The 20,517-nt window shown below is 46.1% G+C and overlaps 2 protein-coding genes across 9 annotated transcripts in view; one reads left to right on the forward strand and one right to left on the reverse strand.

Moving 5' to 3' along the window:
* The window catches only part of LOC125953375 (pericentrin), a 465,615-nt gene extending 445,598 nt beyond the window's left edge, over window positions 1–20,017 (forward strand). Inside the window, exon 13 of the transcript XR_007468956.1 lies at window positions 20,008–20,017. The gene's annotated coding sequence lies outside the window, so the exon portion shown is untranslated. The remainder of the gene's footprint in view (window positions 1–20,007) is intronic.
* Window positions 1–20,517, reverse strand: part of LOC125953406 (alpha-catulin) — a 73,555-nt gene that overhangs the window by 14,778 nt on the left and 38,260 nt on the right. For 7 of the 8 annotated variants that reach the window (XR_007468958.1, XM_049682971.1, XM_049682973.1 and 4 more), the window contains 3 exons: window positions 10,495–10,690; window positions 2,107–2,297; window positions 1,908–2,013 (listed from right to left, as the gene is read on the reverse strand). Coding sequence is in view for 7 of the 8 variants with exons in the window: in XM_049682971.1 (XP_049538928.1) it covers window positions 1,908–2,013; window positions 2,107–2,297; window positions 10,495–10,690 (493 nt within the window). In the remaining variant the exon portion in view is untranslated. Of the gene's footprint in view, window positions 1–1,907; window positions 2,014–2,106; window positions 2,298–10,494; window positions 10,691–16,660; window positions 16,940–20,517 lie in introns of those variants that run through there. The other variant, XM_049682974.1, reaches the window with a different exon arrangement.

A 20,517-nucleotide genomic window follows, 5' to 3' on the forward strand; every position in this document is an offset into this window, starting at 1 on the left:
ATGGTGGTGTCGGTGAGCGAAAGTTATGCTGCACATTGAGTGACATTTATGAGACCGGAACGCTGGTGCGCGAAACGGATGGGGGAGAGAGAGAGATCGGTGCCAAGGGATAAGCCGATTATGGCCATCTCCGGGTTGTGTGCCGCCGCACCGCAAAACGGGATATACATAGAGGAGGAGGAGGGAAACGCTTTTGCTAAATCGTTTCCCATCAGCCATCAGCCATCATGAGCATCGTTACGTTGAGAGGGGGATGCTGGTAGATAACGATTTTCCTTTTTTTTTTTATCATTTTTCCTCACTCGCCGCCATCACCTATTACGCATTGATCAATGCGATCCGCGAGTGGTGCGGAAAAGTTTCCACGGAAAGGCGGCTCACGAGAATTCTAAATTACCGTTTACCTGGGGACCCGGCGGTTCGAATCAATGGCCGGATAGCCGGATTTGACAGGATTTTTAACGAGATTTTCACCGGGAATAGAGCACCATTCCGGCGTATTGTTATACATGCGCTATGCTAATGAAACAAAACCAGCTCCGTTGGCATGTTTTATGTGGGAACGAATATCCGATTCCGGCTCCGTCCAATGAATGGCGTCTCCGGCGGGTTCTGTGGAGCGCCGACTTTCAAGGCGCGCCTATCCTTGATCCGAGGACAAGGACACACTTTCGTTCTACACCATTTATCAGCGGAAAACCCGCGGCCCGTGGTTTTATGGCTATCATATAGTCCAGCGCTATTCAGCGGCGTCCGAATCCCCCTCTTTCGGCTACATCACATATGATGATGGTGATGATGCTGTGCCGATGTCGGACTACCGGAATATCGGGGCCGATCTGGCTCCCGGGAGTCACGAGCAGTTCTCGAGTTTTATAGCCGGCCATCCAATCACCGCATTTTCAGCGCTTTTGATGAACTTTTATAGTAACGCTTCGCAAGCTGCGCCGCGCTCAGCTTATGGGAAGTAAATTTGAATTCCATTTCGTTGCCGTGCCGCCGGTCTCGACGCTACGGAGTTGCTGCTGATGGGGATGAGGGAATGAATAAGAAGATCTAGACGTCTGCATGACGTCGTTAAAGTGGCGCATAGACGCAGAGGATACTCTCTGGGATCCCTTTTCTGTGTACTTCGAAGAGATCTTGCGACTGCTTATGACGTACATTATACTGAGCATAAAAGTGATACTATATCCTCTGAACAACAACTCTTCCTCGTCGCACATCGACTGCAGGACTGCTCTGCATTGCAAATATTCCGAATTCTCAGAGTGAGTCTGGATAACTGAAACCGATTGAGCTGCACAATGCCACCACTACGGTCCCATCAAACAAAATCCGGTTGTTTCGGCTGATTAAATACGCAAAGAGGGACGAGGGATTCCAGTGGGCGAGTGCCCGAATCTTGGTTTCGAAAGTCGATTCCGGAATGGAGCAGCAACCGTAACGAATGATTCAAGGGAATGGAAAGAGAGAGTCAACGAGTGGAACGATTCGAAGAAACCATTTCGAATGCTTCATGCTTCATGTACGCCGCAACTCGTGCTACTGCTGGTGGTGGTAGTGTTGCTAGTCGTGGAATGCCTGAACGGGGGGAGGAGGATTTGCATCCGGCCTCAAGCGGTGAATACTTAGCATATGCTCAACCATGCGCTTCCGCACCAGTCTTGGCCGGCAGGCGAGTGGGAAGGAGGGCAATAAAATTAAAACAATTTTTCCCCGTCGGTCGGCCATTTTTCTTCTCCCTTTTCCGGTGCACCACCGGACAGGCCGTTCAAGAACACACCTTGCAACAAGAAGGAGCAACAAGGAATGCATTTCGAACGTTGTGGTGCTTCTGCGAATTCTTGCAAACATCCTATACAAAGAAGACCGTAACCGACGCCTTTGCCTCGATGGTAACATACCTGTAACATGCGCCAGTTCAACCATTTCCGCTCCAAATACCGAGAACGCCTTCACGAATTCTGTAAAATTGGCCACTGATTCTAATCTACCTAAAGTTCTAGCTACCTGTTGTTGTGTGAGAGAGAAAAAAAAGTAAAAAAACAACGGAATAAGTAGTTTAGTACGGTGCAGCAGGCTCGTTAGCCACCGTTGGCTTACCCTGTCTTTGGCTAACAATAGCTGCTTCACGACTACGATGTCTGCCAGCAGCAGCACGCGCGTCACCGAGCTGAGCAGTGTCCGGGCGGCCCGTATCATCGGTCCTCTATCGTCGATCGGATTTGGCCGGGGCGAGTATCCTACCGTCGGATCTGTTGCCGCTATATCACATAAACGCTCTATCGATGAGCCTGTGAGACAAAAGAGAGAAAGAGAGAAAATACATTACTAACGTTTTTTGATGATTGACGTAATTGCTATTGAGGGATCGTCGAGAATGTTTATTAATAAGTTATATCAGTCTTGTTGATCACAACTTATAGCTTTTCGAGCAGTTTTCTTCATTTGTGTTAAACAAATTCATTTGTGTTAAAATTTCGTCGGGATCACGTGAGGTAAGGTACGCAACTCTTTGATGTATTGTATTGATGCTCTGAGATCTCAGCTCAGATCATGGGTTTTTCTTTATAATTGAAATATTGTTTTTGCTTTTTTGAAAATAAAGCATACAGTAAAGTGAAATCCATTTCTTTTTCAATTTTAAAATGCTCCCAAAGTTTAAAAAAAATAAATTTTAACCAAAGAGTATTGATTTGCATATAATCAGAGACAGACAATTCAGCAACAAGCTGCGATGGACATCGTAAAAAGCGCCTGTTTTTAAACCATGCTTCTTAGATATTCATACAATGGCTGCATTTGTCATGGAAAATTCCATAAACGACGACCAAATATTTTTGGGAAGTTGCTGATTTATATAACAATCAGATAAAGCAAATAAAGTTGAATGGTTTTATCATAAAAATTCTTTAAAATGGATTCTTTTTCGGTTTGAATTAACCTTTGCCTTCCTTAAGTTAACTTTTACGCTGAGTTGGCATCCTTTAAATGTAATTAAACGAATAGGACGATAAAAAATAGGAGTAATTAGAATAATATATTCAATCCGAAAAAATGGAAGAAAGATATAGTTTCAGCTCAAAACTAAGAATAAGAATAGCATGCCATTCTCTGCTCTCCTGAAATTTATGCTCAAACTATGCCAGAGAAGTTGATTATTCAACGAAGTAGTTATTCTACCAAACGGATCCCGATGCTCCTTTAGACAATTCGAGTGGCAAACGCGAGGCAACATCATCTAGCGACAGCCAAACCACTCGACCGTAGACCATAACGATAATGCAGCGCATTATTTGCAACATTTTATGACGCGAACGAAGAACGCGTGCCCATACGTATTACGCGACATTAGAATGCACTCAGCCACAGCACAACGACAACGAGCCGCGCATTCCGTAGCAGTGCGTAGTACTTCATAACCCGGGGCAGCAGTATAAGCGCTACTCGCTAAGCGGTACTCTGACGGCGTAACGTGGGCCAAGATGACCCATTCGAATCAGTTACCCCAGTAATTCAATTGCCATTCCATTCCATCGTTGACACTCCTGCCATAAAGTGAACTTGATACCACCCCCGGCTGGGTGGCCGGAAAAGGAAGGATCTTTTGACCACCTTTCGGCACCACCACTCCCAGCCGTCTCACCACATCATGCTTTCATGTTGATGCTTCGTTGACGTGCGCTGCCATAAACTTTACACCAAAAATATAAACCAGCCTAACCATTTCGGCCAAGAGCCGTCGCTTGATGGTCGGTGAACGTTGCAAGTTCGCCGTCAGTAACACGGCACCGGCGATCATTAGTTTACTGACTATGATCCCCCCCCTCCCCCTACCCTCGGCCACTGACCGGCCGTTATTCATGGGCCAGCAGCCACCTAACGGAGCATAAAATTTGATAACCGGCGTGTGCAGATGCGTGTGCAGATTACGACAGTGTGACGACGACGACGACGCCCCGCGATTAACGTCTTGGGCGCCAGGTAACTAGCCAGAAATTGAATTCAGAATGTGTCTCGTGCCACGTGCTACTGGCACGCAATGACGTCGTCACACTAAACAACCAACCAACAAGTGACACAAGAGGGCGAAAAGTGTGTCTGTGTGTGTGTTTGTGTTGGCTCATTTGGGTTGTCGAGAATGGAAATGGCTTGAAACGAATAAAGCGTGCAGTCGTGCGAAACGCTGACTGTGCACGTACCGTGTTGTGCTATTAATCCGTGGCAGGAGAATAACCATTTGTGATGCCCGTTAAGCTGAAATCACATGCCTTTTTCTAAGGCGTTTGTTGTGCAAGTGATCAACAGACGAAACCTTGCACCAAATGCAACATAAATGGCCAAGTTTGTAGCTAACGCAGCATCCTTTTTAATTCAATTTCTTTTGCTATTTCAATTGCTACAGCGCAACATTCACAATACGTCGTTTCTTCCTATATGCGATATTGTCTAAATTCAACATCTTGTTCTCCTCCTTTCAATATTCATCACCTCGCGAGGGGCTTGGTGTGAGCAGCAGCAGCAGCACGAGACGAACGAGAAAGAACTACACGAACTGGAAATGCAATTCAAAACCATATACCAACCCCCTTCACCCCAGAAGGTATCGCTTAAAACAAACAAACACTTTGCACTTCTGCACACGAGCAAAAGTTTTGATTTGGACCATTTGAAAACTTGTTCCCGGGGACCTCGAGCGAACCAACCAACAGCCAGCCTGCCACCCGACAGTTCGGGGAAGTGGAAAACGAATTTCGTGGCTTTCCCCCGGATGTTGCTGAAGCTAACCACGCTGCCAAGGGGCATTTGGACCCGGGCTGGCTCACTAGTTCGGTCGCTCGTTCGCTTGAATGCACTGTTCCGGCCGTTCTGCATTCGGTCGAGTGCACCAAAAGTGGAACTGAAATGCAACCACATTCGTAGGCACTCCATACACTGCCACTGACTGAGGCATGATAACAAGCCAGGGGGCAGGAAACATGGAAGTTGAGAAAGAGAGAGAGAGAGAGTAAAAAAATAGAAAAGCATCTTAAAGCACCACAACTCTGTTAGGAGCGAAAAAAAATACGAGATATGGTCCATACATACCAATTCCTTCTACAGACCCCAGACCAACACGGACCAACAAACGTTGCTGCCACACATTTTCGTTGAAATGAAAATCCACCCACTCGGGAGATGGGGTGTAGTGCACGCAATACATTTTCTCAAACCCAAAACCGACACGCGAAGTAGCAAAGAATGGAAGAACGCGAGGAGGAGTGAGAAGCGCAGAATGACCAAAGTTTTCCACCGGCCCCCGAAAATCCGAACAATTGCTAAGGATGCTGCCAATGAAGTCGAGGACTGAGGTTGTGGAGGGTCTGACTAAACTTTAAATTAAAGCTTAATGTGTCAAAACAGCGTTTCATTTCATTGCGTTCGCTGAGCACATCAACACCAACACACCTGTCGCACCTTGCCAGTGTCGCACGTCTTTGGCGTCGCTTAAGACGCGGTCGAAGTCATAAAAAGGTGCACGCAACACTCACACACCGGTCGAAGAGAGGTGAAAATGCTTATCGGTTCGCGAACGCATTTTCCTTCGCTTTCGGCTCCGCTCGACACAATCAAATCTGGCCGTTTCTGGCCGGGTTTTCGGGGGTTCGGTTTGTTGACTTTCCATATCCGAGGAAAAAAACGCGAAAAAAATCCGTATCGATAGCAGCGATCGTCTCGTCGCGGGTTTTAGAACCACCGGTCACAGCTCCTTCGTGACAAGGACGAGGTCGAGGAGTCGAGGACCACCGACCGAACACCGTCGAACCGTCGGCCAAGGTTACGCGACGAAGGGACGAGCGCGTTAAACAAGCCAATTTTACGAGCACGATACCATAAACACGATAACATGATAATGCGAAACCTATAAAACCATTCGACGCAGCGCCATGGTGCTGCCATCTAGTGATGGCGCGTTCGCGTTGTTGTTGCTCCGCCGATCACCGATGCCGACACCGTTGCCGATGACTAGACACCGAGAGCGAGAAAATCCCAACGGAAAATCTCCCGCACCCCTCGGAACCATGAGCGTGATTTAAGGCTTCAATTAGTGTGGGATTCCGAGCAGCTCCGGGAGCTCGACAGCTGGCCCTGTTCACCGCACGAACCCCGGCCATATGTAGCGCAACCCTTCTGTCCGATGCACCGCACGGCACGGCACGTACGGATCCGGTGACCACCAATTGGCCAATCCAACATTCCAACCGGCGGAACCATAATCGCCAGATGATGCCTGGCCTCCTGCTGGATCATGCTGCCGGTAGCAACAGCACCGTGATCAATTTGGCGCGTAGCATAACCCTCGCGCCCGTGCTTGTGCCTTGTGGGCGAAAATATTTCTCATAAAAATCCCTTCGCCATTATTCACCGTCAGCCGGGATCGCGTGGATCCCATATAATGCTGACCGATGGCGGAACGTCGCTCCTGTCGAGCGCGCGTGTGTGTGTGTGTAATGGTGAGCGATAGACTGATCATGCGGAAAACAGATTGCATGCATAAGCGGGTGATGAAACTTTTTCGGGGGATGTTGTGATTTATGTTTATTAAAGTTTCACTTCGTTGTGGGATGACTCTTCGCTTTGCGGTACGCGCCATTTCATTCACGACGCATCCTCCCTCTAGGCAAATTTGAAACAAATGGGATATCAAAAGGGGAAAAAAGGCTTCATTATGTGCCTTAAACGTTTTGCAATTTTTTTTTTCTAGCGTCATGCTATTCAGAACATGCATTCGTTTGAATCTCTTTTATCGTGAGTTTAGACTGTGGCTGACCAATGAGATTATTGCTGTATTAGTAAACGTTCTTCATCGAGCGCTAAGAATGTTGTAGCCATAGTTCAAGATGCTTTTGGAATTATCTAGCAAAAAATGGTCGCCTTTTATGACAGGATAATGTTATCTTAATAGACAATCCACTATAACGCCCTGGATCGAAAACAACATGATAGTTAGAAAGAACAATATCTGGAACTTGTCGTTATTCCTTTTGAAATTTAAAGAGATTCTATTGATGGGTTTCAAAACTATGAAAACAGATTAAAGGCTTCCCAAAGGTTGTAATAAGATTGCAGATCAGAACAACACATGAAAATTTGCGAAAGTTTGTTTTACTGCTACTTGTTTGAAAATATTATCGGGCTTTTTCTTTACATTGACACACAAAACGCCCTTTTCCATGTCGTTTTCACAATGTTTGGTTAGCGGAATACCAAGAAGCATATTCAAACAAAAAATTTGCTAATTCACTTTTCAACTATTCGGTAATGATAAAACCATTTCGAATACACCACATCCATAAATTATTAATATTATTTTCAAATGAACCTAACAGCAGTTCACTGTCTAGAAAATAGCATAATCAAATGTCAAGTAAATAAATTGGATTATGAAAACATACAATTTTAAATTATCTGCAGTACAGAGCAGCTAATCTGTATCTCTGTTCCGATAATCAATTGCGATATGATTAGATTCTTATACGAAAATTCGCAACCAATAAGATTTAAGTGATAAAACTGCTTCATGTGCAGCTTTTCCAGAGGATATCATTTCCAATTTATCCGCCTGAGCAAATCCAAACAGCAAAAATATGCTTGACATAGCACATCGGCATCATTATCGTAGTTTCGTGTTCCGAGCATACAACCAACAATCACTCACATTCTGCACCACACCCTTTACCCCCACCCCCCTCTACCCCTTCCCACCGGTGATTGATTATCGCCGGTGGTCGGGTCCAAACCCAAGGTATCACTTTGCTTGCAACAATCAACCCTTAATGCTGATAATGAAGTGTCAATACTGACACAATCGAACCCCCGAACCGGTCGCCTCGCCGTCCGGACGTCAGAATGAGTTTGAACACAACGCACCAACCACCACCATCACCACCGGCGCACCCCTTTCCAGTCTTTAATTAATGAAAAACAGCCCGACAGTGCGTGCTGACGGTACACTTGGAAATTGGATCGATTTCTGGAAAGATCGCTCGGTACCGGGACCGAAACGAACGTTATGACACGTGAGACCGGTCCAGGGGAAAGGCTTTTCCGGCTTTTCCAAAAAACCATCTCATTCTTCTTCATTCCCTTCGCACGCAATTGGGTCATCGCAAGGCATCGCATTCGACAGCCAGCGAGCCAGCCAACCAGGCCGGATGTGGACACCATTGATTTCGAAGCACGTCGCCTAAGATGCCCTTCGGAAGGTCTCCTCGGAAGGGGGTGGCGATTGTTGTGCGATAAAATGCAGGGCGAGATGGCAATTAAAATTAAAAGTTGCTAGCCCCGCCACCCGCCACCACCTGGCCCCCTTTCTCTTTTGTCTTCTTCCATCCCCTTTCCATGGTGCCATGCTGCATCGTCCTAGATTCCAGTTCCGGTCGTGGCTTCCCTTTTGGAAAAGCTTTTAACGCCCCTCACCACTCCCCGGAGTAAGGCGCTTTTTACCCTTATAAATGCTCAGCCTACACCTTTCTCCCCGGGGATGGGTGCTCGGAACGGAGGCCAGTGGGGGAAAAGATTGCATTTCCGGCCGCTCAGGCTGTCACCCTCTCCATTGTTCCTCACTTCTGAGCGTGGCGATAGTGAGGACGCTTTTCCTGCGTCAATTAAAAGTTTCTCACGCCACACTTCCGTCCTTTCCCTCATCGCCACCGCACGGTTTCAGCCCCGGTGGTGTTGTTATCCTTCTTTTCGTTTTGACCTTTTGTCGCTGTCGGTGTCGATGTCGGTGCATCGCGCTCACCTCGAGGCACACTGGCAACCCCTCCCACGAGTGACAAGGGCACAAAATGGGTGGGCTTGCAGAGCCTACTTGGCATTCAAAGCACCTCGCGACTGCATTACGCCGTTCGCTCTGCTTACCTTTGAAACCTCTCACAGCACGGTTGGCACATAAGTGACCCGATGGCCGCACAACGATGCAACTTTCGCTGCATCCCATTTCAAACTTTGCTAGCACGTAAACGATCAATTGATCGAACAGGGAACATAATTTAGCATCTGCAAAACGGTGCAGCATCAGAAAGAGAACGAGAGAGCAACGAGATACTCAAGTTATGGCTTCGATCGTATGGGATGCAATTGAAACGAACTCTGTTCTCTAGATAAAGTTTTGCTGCCCGCGTGCCCGTTTAACGGGGCGAAAATTTATCTTATGTTTCGCGAGCGCTTTGAACATCGATCGATGGAGGCGCATGGTGCTGATGGAGGCGCCTAGTAGCTCGTGAAAAAAAAAAGAATATACAAAACACCCTGGAACAGATGGCTCGTTTGTTACGGCTTTTTGTCTTACTCATTGAGGCCGTTTATGAGTTGACGTTCGACGACAAAAACTCTTTCTTCACCAGTAAATGATGAACTGGCCGTAATGAAGCCGACTGAGCTGGGAACGAATCGAACCAACACCATTGGCATCGAATTACCAATGCACACCAGTAACAGCACAGTGGCAGCTGCAGAGACACAAAAAACCACCCTTCCAGTTAACTAGGCAATATACACTTCGTTCGAAGCCCTAAAAACCACCCTCCGAGGAGGAAGAACATTCCCTTTGGAGCGGATGCAGCGGGATGTGATGGATGTGAGTGAAGAAGCAGAAGAAACCTAGGGGTAGTGTGTGTGTCAGGCCTGACATAGATTGATGCCTCGAGACACCCTCAGCCCCGCCGGGGGTACTTGACCCCTTTGTTCCCGTAATAGGGAAATCATCAGCAACGGAACATGAACTTCAACCGCTCGCTGCTGCCGCTACTGCTACTGCTGCTGCTGCGGTGTGACCGGTGGTTGTTGCTTACTACAGGCCACCAGCCCACCCACCCGCTAGCCCAGCCCCGGTCAGCTCATAAATAATGCACCAGCCGGCTATCACTATCAATCACGCCTTCAAAGTACCAACCTCCTCTCCCCCTGTGACTAGGGTTCCAGAGACACAGAGAACGAGAGAGTGAGAGAGATAAATGTTGTATTGATTTTCGGCTTTCGGGGTCTCCAAAAACAAAAAACCCTCAGTTCGAAAGTGCGCTAATCCCGGGGTATCCGGCTTTTATGTTCCACTTATTGCCAATCGATTATGCTAAACGGGGAAGAGGTTTGTTTTGTTTTGTGTTTCTGCTTGTTGTGTGGCCGTTTTTGTGCGATATTTTTTCTTAAAAAATTCAAAACACTCAACACAAACACTTCCTGGAGTGACTGGATTCGCATGCAATGAGGATTTTGTCCAATACTGGACATCCGGAACCAGTAGTTTGTTCGGAGTCGAATTAGAATGTCATAAGCCTTCACGTCATTGCAACGATAATTCCAAACGGCACGCGATCGGCACGCGATTGACGCATTGACGCCTCAAATAATGCCATACTGCAGCTGCATGTCATTGTCATCGTCGTTGTCGTTGTCGTTCTAATGCAAACTATTATCGCTCTATTCGACGCCACTTCGTTGACCACTTACCGGCTGCTCGTGCCTCCTTGCAGGCGTCGTACATGTCCTGCTTGATCTCGGGATTGTCGTCCGCGATTGTCTCGCCCACCGTCACGAACCGCTCCACGGCCAGGTTGACGGCCTGGCCGACGCGTCCGATGGCGCGCATCTTCAGCTCGGACGTATGGTGCTGCTGCTCCGAACGATGCTGGACCAGCGTTGATATCTGTGTTTGTTTGTTTTTTTTTGTGTGGTGCAAATACGTGGAAGACAAAACGAACAAAACGATTAGTGTCGGAAAAGGAGTGACGAAGTGACGAGGTGGACGATATTTAACGACACATAACTACAACTACATATAACAATAAATATACGTGTTTAGCAGAGCTACAATCTACAGCAAAAAGGAAATAACAGAAAGGTACGCCTTTCAAGGTTGAGCAGCAGAAGGGACGATCGATTTAGTTGAGACTTTTTTTAGTCGCCTCAAGCTAAGAACATCCTGAAGCGTAACCTTCCACCTCCGGGGAGGATGATAATCTATTTTGAAGGATCCGTGGATCCTCTTCCTCGAGCCACAAATACCGACCGCGCGGCTATAAGCGTTCCTGTTGTCCCACTTTCTTGCGCAACTCACGGGCTATGAGCTAGTGTATGTGTGTGTGTGTGTGCCCCAGCCCGTTTGACATATCCTACCTGTTCCGGTGAGCCAACGGTTCAAAATAAGGTCACCAGCCGCCTGAGGCAGCATCATCTTCATCTCATACTTTGCACCGTACAGTATCAGCAGTCGGAACGTGTCTGTACCGCCGTGCTACGGGGGCAATGCGGTGAAAAAGTGGGTCGCGGTCGATTCAATTATTTTCCAATCCGGATTCCCCGATAAGCACAATTTGCAATTGATAAATCGCAAATTTTTGCTTGTTGCCGAAAATACATTTCCCGGATCGTCGGGAACGTTGGGAGCGCGTTCGAGACGCTGATCTTGCGGTTCAAGCTCTCGACCAAGAGGCTCGTCGTGATTCGATAAAACCGCTCGTTGCGGAGGAGCAGGAATAATGATGTCAAGGTGGGTTTTGCTTTTAAAGTGGAAATAAATCATCATAAACTTCAAGATGCTCTTGAGAGAACTCCGCAGCGGTAACGTTAAATTTTCGGAATGAAATTCAAACCTTATCTGGTTGATTTAACCTCATAGTCCATTTTCTTCGGATACAATTTTAACATGATAGGACACTTGCAAAGTTACAATATGCATTAACAAACCGTTTAAATATTCATCAGCCCAGCTCGTTCAGCATATTGTTCCATTTCCTGGAATCCAAAAGAGGATGCGAATCTGAACACAATTCTCACTATTAATAGTCAAACAAAACGCCTTGATCGATTGTGATAAAATAGTCCATTACTGGTACAATTCATATTAGACGAATAACCATAGACCTTTTTGAATATAAACACATAGAATACAGGAAACAGATTTTACAGAATCAGTAACATAAAGTTTTCTTGATTTTTTCATTTGGCAAAATTTAGAATTGACAGCATCCTTTCAACAATATTTTCGAAGAAGCAAAGAGTTGGTTTGGTCTTAGTAAAATTTTGTTACCAATTTGTGGACAAAGCTAAGCATAAAGTTTTTGTTCAAATACCGATAAAAAATGCTAACTCGATGGAAATGATTATTCTCTTTCCAAGGTTGCTGAACAATATTTTATATTAGATTTCATGTTCATAAACATAAAACTAAGCGGAGTAACATTCAATACATATGTTTCAAAAATCAATGTATAAACCTAATGCCAGCCAATCTACCAAGTAAATCCGGGCAAACCGAACCGAATGTCGTTGGCCAAACAACATGGAACAAACCATATGACCTAACGCGTTCACCATCACGGCCGTTCCCGGGAACCCCTCACCTCACACCTCACTCCTCCTTCCTGCTTCCTGTTGCGTAATCACTTTCGTTCGACGAAAGGCCGGTCGAAGGCCATCCGTACATTATTTATAGGAGCAAGCCGGCCCGCCAGAGCCTTGGGACCTACCCTCGTGGTCAGGGAACTCCCGGTCGTAAACCGGGAATTATTATTATTATTACTATTTTTCCCTCCGACCCGGTCCCGATTGGCGGGACGTCCCACGGATTCCGGAAAACCCAGAAGTCACTGGACTGCTGCCAATCCCAACTCTGCTCCGCTTTTTCCTCCACTAAAGGTTCCACGGAGTAACCAACGTGCTGCTAAACCACCCCATTTGGGGTTGACTAGTCCAACCATTTTCCCATTTTTCCCACCCCTCCACCTAGTGTCCAGCGGACGTAGAGGTTCCCGAGCTCACGTACGCACACACGCACGAGCTACGGATTCGATTGGATGAATTGACTTTCGTCGACCACCAAGTAGCAGCAGCAGCAGCTACAACAACATCAGCTACAACATCAACGCTACAGCAGCAATAAATGTTGCAACCAACTCCTACCACCACTACCCTCACCATTTGTCGATTATAAACAATCCGTCAGGAAGCTAAACAACTGTAAATGTCGATACATTTCCCGAATTTCCCCATGGATGGTCCATGGTCCGCGAACGATGAAGCGAACACCCAGAATATCGAGCGGCGGCGGGAAGAAAAAAAAACGGAAGGACAGTCACTCCTCTCCCTCCCCTTGCTCACGTCGGCCCATTAATGGGCGTCATTCGTCTACGCGAGCGAGACGTTCGTTGCTCCCATGCCGACGGTTGGAACTGCCAACGGCCGACCGACCATGAATCAATTTCCGCACAAAAAACGTTCGCCAAAATAGCGGCTGCTGGAAAATTGACAGCCATTTTTATGATGGCTAAAGGCCATAAAGTGAACCAACCAGAAGCAGCGAACCATTCGGTGGCTTAGTCGACAATTATTTGCTTCGACCAATTTGGGTCGCTAAACTCCAAGGCAATCGGTTGGCGGGCGGGTGGTGCCTCCCCTCCGGTGGCACTCCGGTTTCGAGCCACCGATTATTATGTGCTCGATGCTTCGATGAATGATGTTGTCTGGAAGGATGGACCCCGCAGGGACCATTAGCTGCAGGGACGTCTTTAGAGCGTCCGAGCGATAATGCAATAAAATCGAGAAGCGATAAAACGTTGCGATGCGAAACCAACAAACAGCGCGTCAAGTCATGCCGTCCGGCTCGAGTCTGGTGGCAATTATGCGCTTTGAAAATTCTTCGCAAACTCCGAAAAATCCAATCGATCGTCATCGTCGTCATCAGTCAGTCGTAAAGCGAAAACGGAAAAAACTTTGCGCGAAAGGTAATTTGGAAAGTTTGTCCACCAAATGATTTCTCGTGTCCATCATAAATCAGATTGGAATGATCATGACGAATCTTAAATGACGAAGCCATCGTTTTAAAGCCACCATTTTTGTTCTCTCACAATCTCGAGCTCGAGAGTGGAAAGAAAAGAGAACGCAGAGAGCGCAGAGACTTACATTGAATTTCGCTTGATTTCACTTTCAGCTTTGCTACAATCAATGTTTGAAATGAAAGGAAATGGAGTGGGCCACATGTTGCCGCATTGGAGTGTGTGTGTGTCGGGCGCGGACCCAACCATGGCGTCATGCAAATCATCTTTCTAAACACGTTTAATGTAAGCCCTTTACGGTCTGGCATTCAATTTTGTTCCTCCCTGTTCGTGCTGCCTGCTATTCCCAGGGATCCCATGGACCAAAAACCAAAGCTGCCAGCTGCGACCGAAGCCCGACGCTGAGAATACCAAGAGGCTGCCGGGCTGATGCTGCGTACGCAAGGCAAGATAGCACCCTCGATAGCAACCCCTTTCCAAGCTCTTATTTCCTCTTTCATTTCGGTTTTTTTCTTCTTTTTGGTTTTCTCTTTTTTTCGGTGAATCCCGGACAAATCATCGCAATACACCCACAGCTCCGGTTTTCAAATGCTCCGAGGGTAACGTTTTGAGAGGGTTTACGGAAGGGACCCAAAGGGCGACCAGACGCACTCACACAACCACACTTAAAGCACCGTGGCCAAATCCTTTCCCATTGCTTTGCAGTGTTTTTTTTATTATCTGCTTCTCCGATGAGATCAGAGCGTGAACCGTGAACAGAGAAGGACTCGGGGATTCGCAACAGAACTCGTTCCGGGTACGCAAAAGCTCGTTTATGTTAAAAGAAATCGAAATAAAATGTGTTTCACGCGCAACAACCTACTTCAAGTATTGCTAAAGCAACTGAAGGTTAAGAACTTGATGAGAGATTCATTTATATGGTGTAAAGCAAGTCAAGGTAAACGAATTGAACATCATTTTTGTTAAAGTGTGATACCATAAAAGCATTTCTGTTAAATAGTTTGCGATAATTCGCTCATTTTACAAATTACAAAATCATTGCAAACAATTTGACGTAATTTAAATCCGTTCCGTCCAAAGAGGGGCCAAAACGCAGAAACCTAATCCAACTAATGGACAATGTCCCAAATGGGTCTTTCCTATCCGGTAGGAAAAAGGAAAATTTTTGCGAAAACAGAAAAAAATCAACGAAACACCCAACGCTCCGTAAGCTCAATGGTAAGGTGGAAGGAAGCAAGGAAACCATTAAACAGTAAATAATGAGGTGGAAAAGCTAACGCGAAAGTAAGCAGACCGTTCATATTATCAACATTAGATACCATTCATCTTCTCGGGGCATTATCCGATGGCCGGGACCGCGCCTCGGGGTTTGAATCTCTTTTCTAGAACTCTGTTTTTTTTCTCAGAAACGAAACAGGGGGAAAAAAACCCAAACCAAAAGCACTGCCTTCATTCTGTTGGAATTAATGCAACGAAAATGGCATTTGCAGATTCCAATTACTTGGAAGGGACAGGGGACCGTGTAAATCATAACGAATGGTCTGGTCGAAGCGTTTTCATCGCTCTGTTTTTTTCGGTTTCGGTGCTTTGCTTTCAATTAAGAGCTTTGCTGGTTGTCTGTCTGGTCAGCTATCAAGATGTATCCATTTACCGTTCCGAGATGAAGTTTTGACGAAATCGTCCAAACATTATCCGATATCTTACGATCGATGGCTACAAATACATCAACCAATGTTACACAAATCCGTCCGCAATTCATTATTGCGCTCTTCCGCCGCTGGATTCTGATTGAGTAATCCGTTTCCTTCCGGGCTGTAACAGCCAGCAACCGAACCGGACCGGATCGAAAGCGGGAACCACAAATTGGATCCTTTTGCTGCGTAATAAATGATGTCAGAAAAATTCCAATTAGTTGCAGAACGCGAATGGGATACTGTTCGGCGTTACTGGCTTGTGCTCGACTGCTCGATAACAGCATTTATCACTCCCCCGGCTGCGCCCGGGAGTGACCACAAAATCTAACCGAAGGTGGTGTCGTGGCATATGTTGCGCTCAAGACACCGTTCAGTGACGCCGTTCTCATCAGACGCCGCGACGCTCAACACCTATCAAGTGTGGGATGGGTGGGAAATGGTTTCCATAAATCTGCCCAACCGCCTGTTAAGGGGTGGGACCGTGGCCACGTGCGTCTCTTCTAAGGGGTGCACGTGTGTGCCAGCGTATAACAGACCTTCAGCGATGGTCACGGCTTCGTAGGTTCATGCGTAGGACCAAACCGTTGGTTTCCTTTTTTCCTCTTACTCGTGCAGGTGTGCTGGCCGACCGGACGATGAAAGCCAATAAATTTCCTGCAGCAACACCTTCACCTGGTGCTCTAGCACACACACACACACAAACACACTCGCACACGCATATGAACGTTGCGAAGCTGAAATGGTCCCCGGACTGAAGTAACATTCCCTGGTGTTTTTATTTTTATTTTTTGGAAAGGAGCATATTTTAACAAAAACCTCAAACAACTCGTGATCTTCTCTTCCAATGCTTACTAACAAAATTTGCAGTAACCTGTGGCCATTGTGTAGCAACGAAGGACGACGAATACGAGAACTTTTCATTAACCGATCTTCTCCACACAAAAAAAAACACAACAATAACTAACCGCAACAGTTAAACGAAACATCATGCTGGAAAAATGAAAATTTACGCGTTGCAACAACAGCAGCTGCAGTAGCTGCAGTAGCAGAAAGTAAACGAACAAACGATCATGCTTTTAACCAATTTCATAAACCATCCGCCGACCATGCTGCTCCCGAGGAGCGAGGGAGGGAAAAAAGACCGGTTACCTGTCCGGGACAACCGTACGTTGTCGCCATAGTTTAATGTTCTCCCTCGGTAGCTGTACTAGTGCTGGCAGCTAGGATTTCCGAGACATTGGACAACGGCCTCGGGCCACGGTCGCTTGCTGCTGGCCGCGCCGCGCTATTGTGTCGCTCGGATTGTTCGAAATTTGTTCTAGATTAGCCGACCACTGCCGACCTCGTACTCCCCAGAGGGTGCGTCACCGTTTAACGCTGGCACCGTTTTAATGCTGTTTGCTTCGTTACACTTTGGTTGCACTTCGCGTTTTTTTTTTTTTGCTTCCTTGCACTTTTCCACTGGAATGGTGGGATGTTGCGGGAGAGTGATCAAGGGATGGACAATGGGGGGTGACACCCACTCGTGAAAAACACACACACAAACACAGTTGTACGAACACGATTACACGGATACGCGATGAAGTAGATTTAAATGCAACGATTATTACAATCCTAGGTTGACATTTTCTTTTGCATTTTGCACCATTTGTGAACCATAAGTGAATGCAATTTGGAATCTATGCTGTAGAGTGTGAGAGGTGGTGAGACACGTTAAGGAACCTTGTTATCAACTGACGGGTTTTTAATTATCAATATCTGTGGCTAAGTATTATTATGTTATGGATTAATTAATTAATTCAACACTCTTGTTCAGATTTAACGAATTTATATGAATTGGACAATCACTTGCACCATATAATTGTTACGGAAGTTACTAAAGGAATGAGCTACATTCCATCTTCAAATACTGAGATGTTAATATCGCACAAATGTCTTCAAAATAGGAATGTCTCAAATGCACAAGCGCGTCATTGTTTCCTGAACAATATACAATAAACTCAAGAAGCAGAACATCACCAACAAAAAAGAAAAGCAGTCTAAGAAGAGTAGAGTTTTATGCTTCTTTTTCACTATTGTCACTTGCACACACACATACACAAAGGTTCACGAATAAGTGAAAAGAGCAGTTCCTTCGCTCCCTTCAGCGCATCCCGGCCGGTGGAGCGTTGGGGACCTGCGCTCCGCAACATTTGCCTAATGATAACCCATTGTATGCAGAGGCAACGCAGCCAGTCAGACGGGCCAGCTCCAACGAATGCGAAGGTAGAAAAGACGATGGGACCAGCGAAGTGAAGAGAAAATGGCAATTTAGCTTATTTTCTATTAAGATTTCTTATCTTCAATTTTTTTTGGCCAACTTGGAACGGAACTACTGTCCCTTGGTGTGGTTGCGATAGAGAAAGAAGTAAGTAGAAGTCGAGCAAGAGGCTGCATAAACCATCTTCAGTGCTTAATGCGACCAGGAAATACAGGAGACGATGCTTGAATGTGATGAAGTATTGCAATAAAACCATTCTCCTCTTTATGACCTGACTGAAATTTCTAGAGTATGTGGGATTTATACGAAATACTATTTATGTATGAACACAAGATTTCAATTTTGTTTATCGTAATTCTCCAATACACCACCGAACAGTGTAACATTTAAATACACGGCGAAGGGCCTTAGCCTTAATAGTCGCATTTCCACTTCCTGGTTCTCCTGGTTAGAAGACACTTTTCTCGCAACAGACAACACCATCTTCAGATCCAAACCATCCTCCCATTACGATTGGACCTTCACGCATGGCTTCATCTCGATCGTTCTCGACGTGCAATCTACGAAATCCACTCCACGAACCGGCGGCTCGGGGCAAAGAAAGTAAGTAAGAAAGAGATTACTGTTGCCGAGCGCCCTGCTATCATCGCGTCGAGTAACTCATCATCGACCATCGATGATGTAAGCCTCCTGCCTCTCGGGATCGTCACGACACCAAAAAAAAGGGCGCCAAGGAACACCAAACTCTACTTTAACGTCACCGTCGCTTTCTTATACCGCATTCACTTCGCCTTCGTGTCTATCGTCTGCAGTTGGAATTCATTAAAAATACATTTTCACAACTTCCGCTAAAGTGATTATCGTTAATGGTGGTCGGTAGAGATTTTCTAAAGACGGCGAAAGGAAAAAAAAACAGGAAGAGAGGCACCGGGAAAACGGCACCCGAAAAACACTGAATGAAAATGTCGGACTCGATGGGAACAGTAGTTCCCTGCGGCGCATCTGGGAACGGGAGTGTCTCTCTCATAACACCCTCAGCAAACACAAAGCGCAAGGTATAGCACCTTGATGATGTTTGGAGAGTGCTCTTTAAGTTTAACAGTGCAACTGATTTCAAGTTTCTCTGTTTTTTGTTCCGAGCTGGAGTTTCGAGCGGACTTTTGTGGAGTGCAAAAGTTCCTCCATCACGCTTTACGCTCCAATTGCGACTGCATTTTACGATAAACGACACTGTAGTGCCTTGAAGAGCATTCACGCTCAGGCGACGATTTGCAAGAAAACTCCTCATCGAAAAAGGTTGTCTTTCACGAAAGGAGGGACTCGAGCTCGGGCTCCGACGGCACAATGCCAAACAGACCATGCTCCTGCATGCTAGCACTACTCTATTGTGTGCTTCTTTTGTGATACTAATACTGGCCCGTTTTCTGGCTGTGTTTGCATTGAAAAGAGGAAGACGACGTCCCACAGTTTGCATCATTATCGGCACTCCGATCGAGCGATCAACCATCTCATCTCTCAGCTTTTCAGCCACTGAAACCACAACCGTCTCGGTGGGTAGTGTTCCAGCCGGCGTGCCGTGTCGTGTCGAGCGAATCGAGCTGATTGCTCTTTGGATTGAGAACCATTCGTCTCCCGGTGTGGCCTGTGTTCCGGGCCGACCGATAATGGAGGTGTCTTCGGTCCCGGTAACACTGTCTGTTACCAACAACCGCTCTGTGTATCTATCGGGGCATCGTAACGTGTGTGTGTGTTCGTGTGTGTGTGTCTGTAAGTGTGCAGAGTGCTTCCGGTCGCCGGTGAATGTCACATTCGCCGTTCGAATGAGCAAATCAATGGGAGCGTCAATGGGAAGGAAGTTAATTGCAAATCGGAGCCCTCAACCACACACCCAAACACACACACACACACCATGGCGCAATCTCATCAAAGACTCCTGGGACCGTCCGGAACCGTCAAAGTTTACGATCTCTTGACGAGCGGTAGGTGGTGGTGATTGTCTGCTCCCTTTCGATAGCACCACAATTAGCTACAGTATTGCTCCGTAGCTTCTTTACAATGAACCGTGAACCCCCCTTTTATGTCCCCCCCCTCCCCGTGCTCTGGAGAGCTAATCTGGAGATGTTTTCCTTTGGCTACTGTGTGTTACGACGCGCGAAAGGTACCCCTTGAGGGTATTAGCTAGTTAAAATAAACGGCTTAGAAGCAGATAGGACTCCTCTGAAGGTAGGCAGCGAAGATCGGAAGAGTCACATTTCAGACTTAAAGTGTTTAAGGAATGAAACCGCGCAATGAAAATGGGCTTCTTAATGACACTCCAGCATCAGTAGCTGGAATGAAGTTTTGGTAAATCACTGCTAAGGTTCTGAATTCAGCTACAAGACATTTGCAACCTTTAAGCGAAAATGAAATGTTTCCCGTTTTTGTAGCCTGTTATCAGCCTTTTATTGACCTCTAGCAGCCTCTAATCAACATGACGGAAATTTACTTATGAGGCTATATTAAACCGTGTTAATTTTTTATCCAAAACCAAAAAATTATTTAACATTTCGCGTAAATAATGATACAATTTTATACTAACTCCTTTTTACTTTCATAAATCTTTCGTATAGATATTGTTCGACGCATATCTCAATAAAACAAGTATTCTCTCTTTCTCTGTTAAATAGTACATGTGATGTATTCAAAATCTTTCTTTTTTTTCTTTCTTTGGATTACGTTGTTGAATGTCTGAAACACACCTGTCCAA

The sequence above is a fragment of the Anopheles darlingi genome, chromosome 3 (assembly GCF_943734745.1).
Source record: "Anopheles darlingi chromosome 3, idAnoDarlMG_H_01, whole genome shotgun sequence".
Classification (NCBI taxonomy): Eukaryota; Metazoa; Arthropoda; class Insecta; order Diptera; family Culicidae; genus Anopheles; species Anopheles darlingi.